This window comes from Trachinotus anak, unplaced genomic scaffold (genome assembly GCF_046630095.1).
Source record: "Trachinotus anak isolate AG129_WGS33_773 ecotype Australia unplaced genomic scaffold, CSIRO_AGI_Tana_v1 ptg000018l, whole genome shotgun sequence".
NCBI classification, from domain to species: Eukaryota; Metazoa; Chordata; class Actinopteri; order Carangiformes; family Carangidae; genus Trachinotus; species Trachinotus anak.
In genome coordinates, this window is record NW_027273869.1 from 539,707 (window position 1) to 557,767 (window position 18,061).

Here is an 18,061-nt window from a genome sequence, read left to right on the forward strand (position 1 = left end):
TGATGATGTTAATGCCAGTCATGCTTCCCTGCCTGACAGCCTGATTAAAATGAAAAAAGGGGCATGGTGAGGGCTAAGCAAGGATCACAGGGAATACTGAGGGAGGATTGTTTCTTCTTAATCACTGATGTTCTGGGGGTTACTGCTTGGCAGTATTTAACTGAAAAGTTTAATGCAATCAGCAGTGGAAGAATAATTTGGATCCTTTACTTAAGTAAAAGTACAAATACAGCAATGTGAAAATACTCCATTACAAGTAAATGTCCTGCATGAAAAATCCTGCTTCTGTGGAAGTACATGAGTGTAGATAAAGTATGAAACGAGTCCTGGTTTGGTCCCTCTCACTCATATGTCACATCCTTCAATCATTAATACTGAAGCGTCAGCGTGTAAGCGGCATGTTACTGTTGTAGCTGCTGGAGGTGGAGCCAGTGTGAAATTCTACAGTCTATATACAGGGACACCAGATAAATCTTAGGGATAGTCAGATGATTAATGGGAGAGGAAAAAACTTAAGTTCTCATCCAAAAATCTGTTTTTAATTTTGGACTGTTTCTGTAATCTTTGATTTTTAGTGAGATATTGAATCATTTGAACATTGACTGAAATGACACCATGTGAGAATTTTAGAGGGAAAAAGCTGTTAACAACTCATACTCACCTGAAATGTGACCCCGCCTTTTTCTAAGGCGTCAAAAGCCAAAAAGGTTGGCAACCACTGGTTTAATCTGTAACAATGCTTTGTATTTTTAAAGGTTTTTATACACTGCCTGGCCAAAAAAAAAGTCACCACCAAAAAAACACTCTAATATTTTGTTGGACCGCCTTTAGCTTTGATTACGGCATGCATTCGCTGTGGCATTGTTTCGATAAGCTTCTGCAATGTCACAAGATTTATTTCCAACCAGTGTTGCATTAATTTCTCACCAAGATCTTGTATTGATGATGGTAGAGTCTGACTGCTGCGCAAAGCCTTCTTCAGCACATCCCAAAGATTCTCAATGGGGTTAAGGTCTGGACTCTGTGGTGGCCAATCCATGTGTGAAAATGATGTCTCATGCTCCCTGAACCACTCTTTCACAATTTGAGCTCGATGAATCCTGGCATTGTCATCTTGGAATATGCCCATGCCATCAGGGAAGAAAAAATCCATTGATGGAATAACCTGGTCATTCAGTATATTCAGGTAGTCAGCTGACCTCATTCTTTGACCACATGCTGTTGCTGAACCTAGACCTGACCAACTGCAGCAACCCCAGATCATAGCACTGCCCCCACAGGCTTGTACAGTCGGCACTAGGCATGATGGGTGCATCACTTCATCTGCCTCTCTTCTTACCCTGATGCGCCCATCACTCTGGAACAGGGTAAATCTGGACTCATCAGACCACATGACCTTCTTCAATTGCTCCAGAGTCCAATCTTTATGCTCCCTAGCAAATTGAAGCCTTTTTTTCCGGTTAGCCTCACTGATTAGTGGTTTTCTTAAGGCTACACAGCTGTTCAGTCCCAATCCTTTGAGTTTCCTTCACATTGTGCGTGTGGGAATGGTCTTACTTTCACTATTAAACATAGCCCTGAGTTCTGCTGTTGTTTTTCTTCGATTTGATTTCACCAAACGTTAAAGTGATCGCCGATCACGATCAATCAGGATTTTTTTCCGGCCACATTTCTTCCTCGAAGACAATGGGTCCCCACTATCCTTCCAGTTTTTAATAATGCGTTGGACAGTTCTTAACCCAATTTTAGTAGTTTCTGCAATCTCCTTAGATGTTTTCTCTGCTTGATGCATGCCAATGATTTGACCCTTCTCAAACAGACTAACATCTTTTCCACAACCACAGGATGTGTCTTTCAACATGGTTGTTTAAGAAATGAGAAGCAACTCATTGCACCAGTTGGGGTTAAATAACTTGTTGCCAGCTGAAAGATAATCGCCCATGCAGTAATTATCCAATAGGAGACTCGTACCTATTTGCTTAGTTAAATCCAGGTGGCGACTTTTTTTTTTGGCCAGGCAGTGTATTATCTATTGTGTAAAATCATCATCTTTAAACGTAATAAGTAACTAAAGCTATCAAATAAATGTAGTGGAGTAGAAAGTACAATATTTCCCTCTGAATGTAGTGGAGTGGAAGTATAAAGTAGCATAAATAGGAAATAAATAACAAGTACCTCAGTATTGTACTTCAGTATTGTACTTGAGTAAATGTAAAACTTTTCACCACAGAATATAATGAAGTAACAGCTATGGTAAAAACTTCTCAAGACAGTAATAAATAATGCTTCATGGCATTTCCATGGGCTCTTCTTTTATGAAGCTACAGTAGCTGTCAGGGTAAATGACTCAGCTGACTAACAATTGTCTTGTCTTATTAGTTTTCTTGTTAATTTAGTATTCATAGACCCATGGTAACTAGAAAGACTGTGTTTGTTGTGGGGCCTACTGTCTGTAGTGTCTCATTAGACAGAGCTCTAAATGATCCCAGATCCCAACCACAGCACAGCCACACGAACTGCAGGAGGAAACATTAGCCCACTGCTGCAGCCTCTCCTGTCCTCCTTTTGATCACAGGCACAGAAATCCATTAGAAATATCTAATGCTGGGGCGGCCCGGTAGTCGAGTGGTTAGGGCGCGTACCATGTGTGAGTGCAAGATGCTCTTAGCAGGCAGTCACCGGTTCGACTCCCGATCGGTCCGACTCTTTCCTGTTAGTCTGTCTCCACTGATCTATCATAAAGGCACAAAAAGCCTCCCCCAAAAAATATCTAATGCTCACAGTCGATTGTCTTGTTACGTTTTATAAATGATTGTTCACTTATTCATAATTTAATTTTGGACAGCAGTAGTCAAATTTTTAGACAAATGTGTTGTGTACCTCCTTGTGTTTAGACATCATTCAGCATTTAGGAACTCTACTTTAATTTTTATTTTTTCAAAGAAAAAGTGGTTGTATTGATAAAAACAATTTAGATTTGTCATCATAAAATATTGAAAAAATGCCTGGTTCTGATTTCAGTACTGAAACCTTTCTACTGGATCTAAATCTTTTGCCCTAGCCTACCAGTCTGTCACATAACACGTGGCTCCACATACAGGCTTTTGTACCTGTCCCTCAACTTTAAGGCTTAAGATTTTCAATACACAAAGCTGCTGATTCTTTCCTCATCAGATTTCCTCTGGTTATGTTGTCATACTGTGATATGCCATTGTCTGCCAGCACTGAAATAGTCTACATGATGACAGGTTTTACTGTAGATTTGCATTTAAGGGTTGCTTCACACCTGGCCTGTTTGGTTTGTTAAAAAAAATTCTCTGTTGCATTTGATTTTGTTTGTTTAGGCTGTCGTGAAAGCCGATAGTCAAACTCTAAGGTACATCTGCAGAGAGTTCAGAAAAAGAAACACTTTGAGCTATTCAGATATCCATTCGTTCACTATAGATTCATGTATTTTGTAGAGGATGTTAGTGGTCTCTTTTAAAGTTGGTACACACAATGTACAGCTAAACTGAGTACACCCCTCTGCAGTATCTAAAATGTAAAATGATGATGTACCATCGTAAAGTAATCAAATCGTTTTTAAGTTGAGGTGTAGGACATCTTTTTGTATAAAAAAAAGTAACAAGGTCAGACTACATTGAAAATGCAGGCCCCAAAGTAAAGCCTCACTGCAACAAACGTGATTGCGCCTGTGAGTTAGTTTTCCAGTTCCAGTCTAATTTCATGACCAAGGTGTTAAAAGAACCTGTGAGCTTCCTTAGTCTGAATCCTTGGTCTGGATTGTGTCTGATGCAGCATGGCTCCACACAGTGAGGAATCACCTGAACAAGTAAAAAACCAAACTGTGAGACTTCATGAAGAATGGAGAGGATACAAGTAGGATGCTAAACATAAGCAGCAACGCAGATCCAGTGGTGGTTAGGAGGCACAAAAAGAGCCATACTACTAATAACAGAAGATGCAGCTGTTCTCTAAAAAGGATCTCATGCACAACTTGCTATTTGTGCAACCTTGCACTGAAAAATAATGGGTAAGTACTTCTGACTTGGCACAAGGATTATCTGTGGAAAATGGTGCTTCACTTCATAAAGTGCAAAGGACATCACTTGAAGTTGTATTCTACAGACGGTATCCAAGGGGAAACCATGGCTTACAAAGCTGCAGATTAAACTTTGCCAAAGAACATGAAAAGAAGCCTAATGAATGTTGGCAGCACATTCTCTGATTAGATGAAAGTTGTTTGCATCAGATAGGGTCCAGCATGTTTGGTATGGATGTGGCCAGGATGACCACACTGACCGTGAAACATGGAGGTGGGAGTGTGCTGCTTGAGTGTGGAAGGTGTAGGGGAGATGATACTTAGAATGCAAGTTTTAATAAAAACCCAAATACTAAGTGTACAGTATACATGTCAGTAATTCCAAACACACTGCAAAATTCAGTATGTAAAGAAGAAAAACCTGAAAACAACAAAACAATATGTCCCTGACTTGAGTCCTATAGGTGATCTTTGGAGTATTTTAAAGTGAAAGGCAGAGCAACAAAACCCCACATCCCTTCAAGAGAATCATCTGTGAAGGGGCAGAGCATCTCTCCACAGATTTGTACAAGACTGGTATCATTCATATGGTCATACAAATCACAAAAAAAAAAAGAATGAAGGGTGTTGTACTGACTTTTGTTGCCACTTAAATATGAACTTTTCCTTCTTGTTTAATTAGTCAGACATTTCAGTCTAAATGGACAAAATTTGTAATTACTCAACATTTTAGTGATATTTTTTTGGGGATGTGCTGTTATGTTGCTGTTATGTTGTGTACTGTATGTTCAATATTGTTTCACTGCTAACTGGTTCATTGTTTTTATTTTGATATATTTTGCTTAATATACTCCAACACTGGAGGAAGAGCCACCAATCAAAGCTCAGGAATGTTTGTCTTTGGAACATAAATTAATATAGGTCTCGTTCCGTATTGGCCAAGAAATATTTGTAAAAGACAAAATTGAAGACGCTTTTTCAGAACTCTTCTCGCTGTTTTCTTTACCAACTTGCAGCTCAGTTAAACAGTTAATTGCACACCTGAAATGCACAAGTACAATCAGAACACTTCATCCACATCTCACAATCACAGACAAGAAAACTCAGAACACACTGAGCTAATCAAACATCAACAACAGGCGATATGGATGCAGTAAGGACCACTATTTCCTTTGAAGTATCTTTTATTTATTGATTGATTTAATCTATGTACCATAAAGTGAGACTTTGCAACAAAAGGTAGGGCACTTGATTTTTGCGTGGGCTGTGCAGCCTTACATTATCTGTCACAGAGATGAATCAGTCATACTGCTGTCATATGCTTCTATAGGCTTCTGGTTTTGCCATTTTTGCGTAGAGTAATCCCAAGTGCACAAAATGAATCTGAGGTCATTCCAGTAATCCAGGACATAACTATACTATACTATAGTTGCAAATATGTAACTTCAACAGTGCAAGTCACCCCTGTCCTCTGCATGTGCCTTCCTCTCTCCCTGTCTTCATGCAGAAAACAGCAGTTGTGTAGAGAGCATAAATGTGAAGGAGTGGCAGGATGGCCTCAGAGCACTGTTACCCAACATCAACATCAATTTTGGAGGTCTGCCCAACTCTTCACCTTCCTCATTGTCATCATCATCCTCCTCATCCAGCGTCAATCACACGGGGGTACCAGGGATTTCTGGAAGTGTTTCTCACAGCCTCCGTTGGGACGGCACAGCCAGCTGCATGGACCCTGCCATTATCACAGGTAGGTGCCAGATGCTGCTGAGGGACACGGGATCTATCCAAAATACAATGATAATAACCTTTTAAAAAGCTGTTTGCTTCTTTCAGGAGGTATACAGTATGATACTGAAAACACCTCACTGTCACATTAAAAACAATTGAAAAATGTATGTTGGAAAGTTGCAGTCATGTAGTCAACAATTAATTGACAATGTATTCAATGTATTTAATGCAGATTTAATGATTATTAAAAATTACTCATTAATAGTTATTTGCAATCCTTACAGTTCAATTAATGTTATCCAGGCTATTGAAGGCCATGAAAAGTATCCATGCCACTGGGTGGCTCCATCTGTCATGTGACAGGCCCCTCAAGAGTATCCTGCATCACCTCCCTTGACCAGAGACCCAACATGTTTAGTGACATGTTTACCAGCACTGTGATGAGCATGATGAGGTCCAATCCCAGAGCGGGCAGAATCAACACAACAAGCACACTTATTAGTAGCAGGCGCCAGGCGCACTTTCAACTTGGTGGATTGCTGCTGTAATGGTGCAGTGTTTCCCACAGAGTTTGATTCTATTTGTGGTGAGTTGATTACATATTGTGACTGACCAGTGAGCCCAGTGTGGCACACGCAGCAGCAATTCTGTTCACCTAGAGAGGCTGAGCGAATCAATGCTCTGTGCACAGCTCTACAAAGAAGCAACAGCACAAATCACAACTTTAGATATATTTTTAATGCTACATTATGAGAAGTGAGAATAAATCTTAGTTTATGATGAAACTGTGGAGTAGTAAGAAAGTACAATTCTCTGCAGAGCCTCATTTATGTCGAAGACACATCCATGACGATGTTGTGCAAAACACAATATGCCACAAAGAATGATCCAGCCTTCTGTGGGCTGTATTTAATGTTCCATCTGACTTATCCAAACATCTGAAGCTCATTGTCAGTGCACTGATTGTGCGTAACATGCAGAGTATACACACTTTGTGCACCAGCCAATGTAGATTGCTCTCTTAATAATTGACCCTTAAAATGACAGTAAAATACTGCACTACTGACTTCAGACAAGGTTTTTATCAATCACAATCAGTCACTTTCCGCTGCCTTAAGATATCAATGCACCAACAATAAACCTGACCAATCCTTATTTTAAGACCAACACACCCATGGGCGCTCAGATGGGTGCAAGTGTATTTGCTATTTAAACAACATGGGCGCTGGATGGGAAAATGACAACTGCATTGGTGGACTCTTAAATGGACTCTCTTTTTCTTCAAATTAAGCATCCTCACAACAACCCTCCACCCCTCCACATTATTGAGGCTACAGCCGGATGGTTCATTTTGGCCTTTTGGAAAGTTACATAGGGCATTAACATTAATATAGATACAGCTGTAATAATAAATGACAGGAGATGTTTGTTATATTGACCTGACATTTAGCGCTGTGTAAAAACAAGAAGCATGTTAATGTTATAAAGAGAGATGAATCAACAAAGAAAAACAGTAATTAACATTCGTGCAGGTAAAAACTAAAGACACTAGAAAACAATTTAATTTTTTTTTTTTATATACACAGTTCAAAGTGGCATGTGTATGTGCATTGTCTACATTGTAGCCTCATAGAAGTGGGATTACGGACAGTAGTGTGTTTAATTAAAAGAACAACCTCAGCATGTTCCCTGATTGCTGAGGTCTCTGCTGCAGCAGAATGAGGAGCTAGAGTTTGATGAAGCGGGAATGAGTGTCTGTGCCACCCGCTGGAGCACTTCAGGTTTGTTGCTGGAGGTGCTCCTTTTCTGTTGTGGAGAGAGTGGGAAGCATTGTCCCAGAGGCTCAACAGCTTGATAAGCATCCTCTTCTCTACCACCACCTCCAAGGAGCCCAGCTCAACTCCTCCAGTTCCCGAGCTGGACTTCCTGACCAGTTTGTCAAGTATATCCCTGTATTACCGGCGGTCTGTTCTTGCCCTTTTCGGTGGCCAAACCGAAAGCAGACAGTGATGGACATACAGAAAACAGACTCGATGAGTGCACTGTAGATCAACAGCCCCTGAGGGAAGTGGAACTTCTAAGTACATCCTCTGCTGGGGCTTTTTGATGACTGAGTTGATGTTGGATGTCCACATCAGGTCACGGAAGATTGGATCCCAGAAACCTGAAGAATTCCACAGCTGACACATTGCCGAGTATGATGAGAGGGGAGCAGTGTTGGGGGGGTTCCCCCTGAAGTCCAGTCATCTCTTTTGAGTGTGTTCAGGGCCAGGTTGTTGTGAGTGACCAGAGTACCAGAGGGCCAGCTGTTCACTTTATATTAGGGTTGTAAACTTTATATTAAAAGCATGTTGGTATGTTCATATCCTTAAATGTTACTGTCATTGTTTGTGAACTACAGCAGCTGGCATCTGTTGTAGCAACACTCCACACACAATTCACAAAGGCAACGTTAGCTTGTTTAGGCTAACAAAGTGACGCCTCATAATGTGAGCTGCGTGCCTACAACATTAGTAGGCTACTCGTCTTGCATAGCCAGACCCATGTCCATAGCGTTGTGCTGGAGAATCGTCTGACTGCACCATTATCATTCAGCTATAGGTAAAAAAAAAATTCTGCATTTCTTTAAACCAATCACAATCCTTTCAGGCGGCCCAGCCCAGGATACAGTGATGATGCCCCTGCAAAATAGTGTTGGATGGGAACTTGGTGGAATATTTGCACATGGGGAGGTAAACACCGTCATGGCTGATTCCCCACAAAGAAAACATCACAAAAACAGCAAAGCGATATGTCAGCTGTGTGATTGCATGATCCAAATCTTCATCAAAACTTGCCATTTCCAGCCTGTAGGTTGCAGCTTGGAGGTTGTTGTTTCCAGTAGCGAATTTAGAAAATGATAAAAGGCAGTAGAAGCAGGAAGGGAGGAAAATTCTGCCTGGGAATAGCCACCCAAGAGCACCATGACCAATCTCCAGTGAGTCAGACCAGTAGGCTACCCTTCAGTCTGTCAGAACCATAGAGTTTAAATAAAGATGGATGTAGCCTCTGTGACGTCACCCACATGTTTCTGAAGAGCGGTTTTGAAGCTCAGAGTGAGCTGCTCCATAGGAACTGCAGCTTTTGGCTCTTCAGTGTTGACTTCATTTTTCTGCCCTGTGGATTTACAATTTCCAAATGTTAGTCAGTTTAAACTAGAGCTTGCACACTGACTGTGTGTGTGTGTGTGTGTGTGTGTGTGTGTGTGTGTGTGTGTACAGCAGCCCCTGTTTTCTGTTTTTTACTGTGGTATTGAATTTGCTATCAAGAATAATGGAATTTCAATAATATTGGTACCATCTCCCAAATATTTTGTATCATGACATCCCAGTATTTAGGCATGAAAAAGGAATCTTATTCAATTTTTGGTATTATGAAATTAAATATTAAACAGCTATATCTGTGTGAAGTATTGTCTTATTCTCTGCAGGGATCCCAGCTTCTAGTGGCAACAGTATGGACTCTCTTCAAGACGACAATCCTCCACACTGGCTCAAGTCCTTACATACGCTTACAGAAATGGATGCCCCATCCCGCTCTGCTTCACAAAAAGGCCCCTTCGGGAGCCAGCACCCCCCCTACAGAGCTGTCTGGGCGCGCTACCCAGCACCCACCAGCCAGTTCCACTCTCCACCACCAGGCTTCCAGACAGCCTTCAGACCCCCAACACAGACCCAGACAGACCTGCTACAGAGCACCACTATTGACCGCCACTAGGGACTATTAATGCACGCACACACACACACACACACACACATTACCACCTTGGACTGCACCTAATCAGCAGATAAAAAGTACAAAACTATTAACAACTAATAAGATAATATAATATTCAAATTTTTTCCTCCTCCAGATCTTCTGAGTTCTTGTGTTTCTTGTTTGTGAGCCACACTGTCTGAATGGATAATGACCACAAAGGTCTGCTGAGGCAAAAATACACTCACTCTGGCCCCGTTCAGACCTGCATTAACATGCATCTTCGGTGATCTGATCACAAGTGGTCAGCTCAGATCTCACTGCTTTATATGCAAATAAAAAGTATGTGGTGTTGTTTTTAGCCAATCCGACAGACAGGTCAGTTGTCAATATGCTTTTGTGTGTGTGTGTGTGTGAGTGTGTGTGTGTGAGTGTGAGTGAGTGAGAGAGAGAAAAAAATGTTATGGAGGGGTTGAGTGAATCATTGCTCTGCTCAAAGCTCTACAGTGAAATAAGGTTTTATGATCCATTTGAAATAGTAAAATATTTTCAGTTCATTATGAAACTGTGTTGGGACTAATTAGACTGTGGCAGAGGATGTCAGTAGAGTTGCTTTTGCATTCACACTGCTAAAAGAATGTGGCCACATGTCAATCCAGACCACCTCTGATGTGGTCTGAGCGATCGAATATCAAATGTGTCCTCAAGGCGTCTTGGGTGCATTCACACCTGAACTGAGCTGAGCTGAGCTGACCTGACCGCTTGTGATTGGGTCACCTGAGACGGATGTTAACACCAGGTCTGAACAGGGCCTCTGTTATAGGATAAGAATTTCCAGAGTAGTTAGTTTTTGTAATCTGAAGGGCACATAGAGCACATCATGTTGAAAAAGTGAGTTTGAGAGATGCTTTGGAATAAAAACAGCCAAATTATGTGATGTTATAGAGCATGTTTGAGCAAGTGAGCCTCTCAGGAAGTCTATTCAGTCAGTGTGTGGGTCTGGGTCAGAATATTAAAAAAATCTAGGGATGTTTCTCTGTGGCCCACTCCTCATCTCTGCTTGAGGCTGAAGGTGCAAGGCTATAACTACCAGATGTTGAATTGCATTGGGGATACTGCAGATGCTGGGTTTTGCCAAAGAATATGTGGAGTAAAAAAGACAATTTCTTGTTCTGTTGCATCAGTTTGATTCCTTTTCAGTTAAACTGTCCATTGTGAGTTAAACAATGTTATAGGAGTCCAATACTGAATCAATGAAGTGCTGTTTTCATACCCAGCATCACAGGACAAGACATTTGGAAAAAAAGTCTTATCTTTATTCGGAAGAAGTGAAATTCTGGTGTTCATGCAGAAGCAGTCTCCACTACAGGGTGAGATGTTCTTCAAAATGGACGATGAAACCATGCTGTTCTTACTACATTGAATGTCTGCATACACACCTACTTTTCCCAACTTGGTGTGTTTAGTCCTCAGGGTCACACATTTTGTGCTACACACAGATGGTCTCTCGCAGGTACACCCTTGCAAACAAGGATTGTGCTTAAGGAATACAATGCTTTTTACAGAGCAGTAAATTGGTTTGAGTCTGTTACATAGACTTGAAGTTTTGCAAGTCAAAAGCAAGAAGTGTGTATCTGTGGAGCCCTGTGCAGCTGCTCAGTGAATAACCCTGTACCCCCAAGAGATGTGCTGGCCCACCCTCTGTATCAAAAGGGTTGAAAGTTGACATACATCTGCATCAGCTCAGAGTAGGTCTACCTCATTGTCTGCTTTCTCCAGAGACCTTGCCCATGGTTCCAGATTTATATGAAAGCTCAAATACTACAGTGACAGCAGGGGAAATTAAGAAATCACCCATTTCATTTTTTGTTTTGCCAACAGAATTAAGAAAACAACTTAAATCCTTCTGTCTTATATTTTAAAACCTAACCAAACCTACTGTCCATCAATATGATTTTCAGTCAGGAAAGCAAATTATAAGATGACTGTTTGATTTTCCCATGTGGGTGGGCCTTCGGCTAAGATGGCACTCCATGCTACAATGATAATATGTCATATCTTCCTTCTTTCGTGCGGGTTTTCATGCTCTATACAAATACAGCTTATAAGTATTTAATGACACAATGACCTGAGGCTCTGTTGATAAGGGGGTTGAGGTGGTGTGGTCTGTAGGCAGTCTCCCACAGCTATGGCAGTGGTCCATCAGGCAGATCAGCTGAAGGCTGGAGCTCTCAGCAGGTGAGGTCTTCAGCCAGATGTTGCTGGTGGATGCCACTCTTAATGTGTTATGTCTTAATGATCTTATGATGAACACCGCAATTAGTTGATTAGCGTTGCCAGTACCACTCGTCAGATGGTAGTTGTTAAGGTTGGTTGCCAGGGGAACCTCAGCACATGAAGGGTAAGCTGAATGGAGTTGAGGAGGAGAGAGAAACTCTGGGTCTCTGCAGAGATGACTACTATCGACCTGTTTAAATGTACACACAGACATGCAAATAATCAATTAACATTTGTAAAATGTTTTATTTTTGCTTGTCAGAGGTGTTTATCAACTTCACATCAGCTGCTCAATATGGACACCAGTGACCTCTGCAGGTTCAGAGGTATGAATTGCTTATGTTTACATCACAGCAAAACACCACGGGATAAAGTCTTCAGATGTGGACAAGGAGCTGGCCCTCTTATTTTCCTATCAGTAGCCAATCAAAACTCTTTGATATGACATGGTAGTGGTCTAGAGCGACACCTAGTGGCCACAAGTTTTTGAGCAGTTCAGTTAGTAAGTGGATGTTATGTCTCAAACTGAGTATCCTAAGTAGCTTTCCAAAATGTATCTCAATGTAGTAATGTACAGTGCATCTGGAAAGTATTCACAGCGCTTCACTTTTTCCACATTTTGTTATGTTACAGCCTTATTCCAAAATTGATTAAATTCATTTTTACCTCAAAATTCTACACACAATACCCCATAATGACAAAGTGAAAAAAGTTTGTTTAAAATTTTTGCAAATATATTAAAAATAAAAAACCAAAAAAATCACATGTACATAAGTATTCACAGCCTTTGCTCAATACTTTGTTGAAGCACCTTTGGCAGCAATTACAGCCTCAAGTCTTTTTGAGTATGATGCCACAACCTATTTTTCCGGCAGTTTATCCCATTCTTTGCAGAACCTCTCAAGCTCCATCAGGTTGGATGGGGAGCGTCGGTGCACAGCCATTTTGCCGAAAAACATCCCCACAAGTGGCATGGTGGTGGCAACAAGCATGCTGCTGCCACCACCATGCTTCACTGTAGGGATGGTATTGGCCAGGTGATGAGCGGTGCCTGGTTTCCTCCAGACATGACACTTGGCATTCAGGCCAAAGAGTTCAATCTTAGTTTCATCAGACCAGAGAATTTGTTTCTCATGGTCTGAGAGTCCTTCAGGTGCCTTTTGGCAAATTCCAGGTGGGCTGTCATGTGCCTTTTACTGAGGAGTGGCTTCTGTCTGGCCACTCTACCATACAGGCCTGATTGGTGGAGTGCTGCAGAAATGGTTGTCCTTCTGGAAGGTTCTCCTCTCTCCACAGAGCAACGCTGGAGCACTGTCAGAGTGACCATTGGCTTCTTGGTCACCTCCCTGACTAAGGCCCTTCTGCCCCGATCGCCCAGATTGGCCAGGCGGCCAGCTCTAGGAAGAGTCCTGGTGGTTCCAAACTTCTTCCATTTACAGATGATGGAGGCCACTGTGCTCACTGGCACCTTCAATGCTGAAGATGAAATAAATGCTGAAGAATTTTTTCTGTACCCTTCCCCAGATCTGTGCCTTGACACAATCCTGTCTTGGAGGTCTAAAGACAATTCCTTGGACTTCATAGCTTGGTTTGTGCTCTGACATGCATTGTCAGTTGACATGGGACCTTATAGAGAGGAGTGTGCCTTTCCGAATCATGTCCAATCAACTGAATTTACCACAGGTGGACTCCAATCAAGTTGTAGAAACATCTGAAGGATGATCAGTGGAAACAGGATGCACCTGAGCTCAATTTTGAGTGTCATGGCAAAGGCTGTGAATACTTATGTACATGTGATTTTTTTGTTTTTTTTATTTTTAATATATATGTAAAAATTTCAAGCAAACGTTTTTCACTTTGTCATTATGTGGTATTGTGTGTAGAATTTTGAGGTAAAAAATTAATTTAATCCATTTTGGAATAAGGCTGTGACAAAAAATGCGGAAAAAGTGAAGCGCTGTGAATACTTTCCAAATGCACTGTATGTAATGTAGCTTTGTAGAACAGATGGAACACCAAGTCCTTCCAATCTAATCGTCTGGTTTCCATATATTGCCATATAGCTTCAGCCTGTTATCAGCAGCTCCCCACACCATTGTCTGTTATTGATTAAATATGATTTTTAATACCAATATATCCCATCAATACAATAATAATGGTAGAATATGACACTCTTGGGGTTCTGCACTTGCAGAGGCCCCACACTCCATTCATAATGTGGTTTCCTAATTGTAAATCATATTGGGAGGTCGGGTTGTATTCTTGTTTGTGTTTAAAGACAATGAAAAAACATTATTTTTTTAGTATTCAAGTTTTTCCTGCTGTCAGCAAAAAAAAGTATTTGATCCTAGCTACACAAAAAAAAAAATCACATATTTTTAATAGGACTGGAAAAATCTTGTGAATTAAACAGTATATCTCAATAGATTCCAGAAATAAGACTAGTGACATTTTTCCATTTACTGTCTGTTCTTTCACAGTTGATTCTTGAAGTAGTGTATGCTGGGATAGTAGAACTTCAGACCAACTCAAATCTTCAGTAACATGAGGTGAACATCATGTGCCCATTTATCATCCAAAAGCTTCAAATTTAAATGGTTCTAAACTGTATCTTTTTTTACAAGGTTCTGACAAACTCATTGTTTAACAGTATTCCAAGGACAAGGACACTGATGCTGTCTAACATGTTTTCACAATGCTATAACCTGTCAAAATGAAGAGCTGAATATAAAGGAAACTAATTATTAAATAAAAGAAAAAATGTAAAGTGTGTTGAGTTTGGTTCTTGTTTTGTTTGAAAGGCTCTGATGGTTTCCACTGAGGTCACATTTCCCGTAAAAGGTTTGAAAGAACTGATCTCAAATACTTTAAGTGGGGACCAATTAAGTTTATCTTGCTGAGGAGGTAGCAGCTTGCAGATAATGCCAAGACCAAATTAAGTGCTCATACTTGTCCTGGCAAAGGCACACACTTTCAATAACAAAAATGACTCCTTTTCTTTGCTTATTGGCAAAACAAGCTGGTGACCACAACCATCATCAGCTTGTTTTGCTGATGATGGTTGTGGATGCAGTTTAAATGTATTAGGCTGACTGTTTCTGATGTTGATTGGTGGCCAATGCCAATTTTTACAAGTCCTCCAACCTGAACGACCCTGTAGGTTGTTTTTTTTTATAACCCTCTGATACGACCCAAAGGAGTGTCTCCTGAAGGGTGTACCTACCTTCATCACCATGGTTACTAAAATAACAGGCATGGCTTATTTAGGCTTAGGCACAAATACTACTTGGTTAGGTTTAGGAAAATATGGTGATTTGGGTTCTAATAACTACTTCCTCAACATTAGATGATTGATTGGTTACAATTGTAGCAATGTGTTTAACTTTCATTGAATGGTCATGGATAATAGAAACAACATAAACTAATAATTTCACCTTGGAATTGAACACTGCTCTACTGTGTCATATTCCTGTGTTTTGTTGACCCATCCATCCACCCCAACCTCCTCCTGATGTGGATTTTGTCACTCTATATTCTACGTCTCCATTGGATGTTGCCTAACAACAAAAAATAACTATGGGCCATAATTAGTTGGTTTGTTTTTTACAGTAAGCCTCAAGTTTCGTTATTGCTACATAGCCAACTCGCCAAGAGCTGTCTCCAGCACTGGAAAGCAACCCTCTTTTTTTTGCCTCTTTGTCTATCTCTTCTTTTCTACTATTTAAGTTGGAATGCTAACCAGCTAGCTCCCAGTCACTGCAGCATTCAGGCTGCCCTGAAGAAGTGATGCTGCTTAGAGTATGTATACTGTATAAATTGTATTGTAAATGCGATCATGGCTGAAGCTCTTGGCAAGACTTGTAAGAAAACAGCTGTTAATGCTAATGCTGGTTATGAAACAGAAAAACTAACAAAAATTAAAAAAACAATACATTGGGATCCCACTCAGCATAGACTTTACACTGTGAAGATGTCACAATCATAAAACTCACTTTTCTAGGTGTTACAGAGTCTATTATGCGGCAATAATATGTGTGAGACTGTGGAATATACAGCAGTAATATGTAATGTTACAATTACACAAAATCTGTGTATATAGTTATAGCCTGACATGATAGCCCACCAGGATCAATATGTGGAACATTTGTGACTCAGTTTCTGTATCCCTACATGCACTTCCAGGGGGTCAACTGTTATAAGATGTGGTCTCTCGCCTTTACCTCTGCCCTTTTGTTGTTGAACTCCATGGGAGAGGGGCTAAGTTGCATTGTCACAATTGACTGGAGGATTTTGTTATCAAATTCTTTTGTCAGGATAAATGGCCTTCAGCGATATCCTGCTTTCAGCCTCCTCATCAAAACACAACGCACACAATGCTAGACACGAACCAGTTACATAGGTTCTGGGAAGGTTTTACAAAAATGAAACCTCTACAGATTAAAAATTCATGAAAGAAAGAGTAGTAAGTGACATTGCATTTTGAGGTGTCCTGTCAACAGTTTTACAGACATCTCCTATATAATGGTGGTCTATGGAGAAAATGTTTTCTGGGCCAGAGATTTTTTTTCTCTGTGTATTTTGTCCCAGACAAAATACAAGCAATGGTCGTGAAAGATCCTGCTCTCCTAATACATCAGTGAGTGGAAAACTATACATCAAAGACTCATGAGCACCCCTCCACTGACAAGCATAGCAGCTAGCTTTGTGGCTAACAAATTTAGCATGATAAACTTATTTATTGTGGCTGTAGTGCTACAGTGACAAGGGAAAAAAACGAAAGATAGGTCTTACTAACGTTTTCACAAATAAAAAGAAACGTTATATGGCAGAACCATAATAACAATAAGTAGGGTTTTAAGCATAAATATTTAGTTCTAATATGAACAAACGCTGTTTTCTTTTCTTTCCTGTCTGCGCTGGTAGCTGGTTGGTTGCAGGCAGCCACCTGACCAGTGCATGATGTGCGTGGACTGAGGATGCATGCTGTAGACACCAAAAATCACAGAAGCTGCTCACTGCAGAGCCAATAAATCTTACATTAGAATGCCTTATTTCACTTTTTTCAAGTAATTTTTGGCCACACACCTGACTAAGTTGCATGCGCTGCACCACTTACCACCACAAGAGTATTTTTGTGGGAATGGGGTGGGGCACGAGTGAAAATCCACTCCAATCATATTATCCTTTAATGTTCACAAACTATGTAACAACAACACTGTAATAAAATAGACCAAGCACCCATCTTTAGCTTTAATTTCTTGTTTCTTATTGACAGTTCTGCTATTGCTGCATAGCCACCATTAGCATTAGTTACTATTTACTCAGAAAGACTTGCCAAGTTTTGTCAAGAACTTCAGCTATAATTGTGCTTACAAGGCAAGAGGTTATAATACACCCTCTGAGCAGCACTACTTCTTCAGTGTAGCCTGGATGCTACAGTGACTCGGTATCGGAAAGTGACATGATGGTGCAGCTGGGCTTGGGCTAGTTGGTCAGCATGCTAACTTCAGTAGAGAAAAGAAAAGAAGTGCTAGAATAAACAAGAGCCACCGTTGGAGACAGTTCTTGGTAAGTAAAGAGATTAGGTTTGATACTGGACTTGCAACATTTCCTCGCGACTGATAAGTAGTTGGCTATGTAGCAAATAATGATTGAATAATTGCCTCTTTAAATCAGTAAAATAAAAGTATAAAATTGCCCTGCCAAAGCATTGGTTGGGCACTAGTCATGCCTGTTAAGTTGCTTGAATATCTTTATTCATGTCACCAGTAAGACATCTGAAGGTAAACATGTCAGCATTAACGTGTTAATCGCGATGAGATTAAAGACCGAGCATCACGCACTATTTTTTAAAATTGTGTTAATTGCTGTTCTAGAATCTTGTTGTCAAACTGCCACAGACACTTGCTACAAAGATTTTACATGGCCGAGCAAGATACTTCATGGCAAGTCATGTCTATGGGAGCAAAAGGGGGACGGGTCCAGTCTGCATAAAGGGGCATGTCGGGAGACTTAAAGTGTTTAAATCCAATGCCTGAATCATCGTTGGTGAAGATCGAATGAGTTGTAAAATAAAAACAACTTACCCAGAGCTCGTCTATGGATAAATAAATTATCAGACATCTTTATAATTACATGTCAGACATGCTAACGTTAGCCTCTAGTTCAGACATACTGATGGTTATGTGTTGTCAAGCAAGAGAAAACAGTTCTGAAATGCAAAATAATAGAATTTTTGTTATGTGATTAAACATGCGATTAATTGTGATTAACTTGAAA

At 40.5% G+C, this 18,061-nt stretch overlaps 1 protein-coding gene across 1 annotated transcript in view; it reads left to right on the plus strand.

The window, feature by feature from the left end:
• The window catches only part of cnot4b (CCR4-NOT transcription complex, subunit 4b), a 37,099-nt gene extending 22,547 nt beyond the window's left edge, over window positions 1-14,552 (plus strand). The window contains exons 13-14 of the mRNA XM_071501911.1: window positions 5,550-5,789; window positions 9,240-14,552. Coding sequence (XP_071358012.1) covers window positions 5,550-5,789; window positions 9,240-9,526 — 527 coding nt within the window. The 3' untranslated portion in view covers window positions 9,527-14,552. The remainder of the gene's footprint in view (window positions 1-5,549; window positions 5,790-9,239) is intronic.
• Window positions 14,553-18,061: the final 3,509 nt, after the last annotated feature.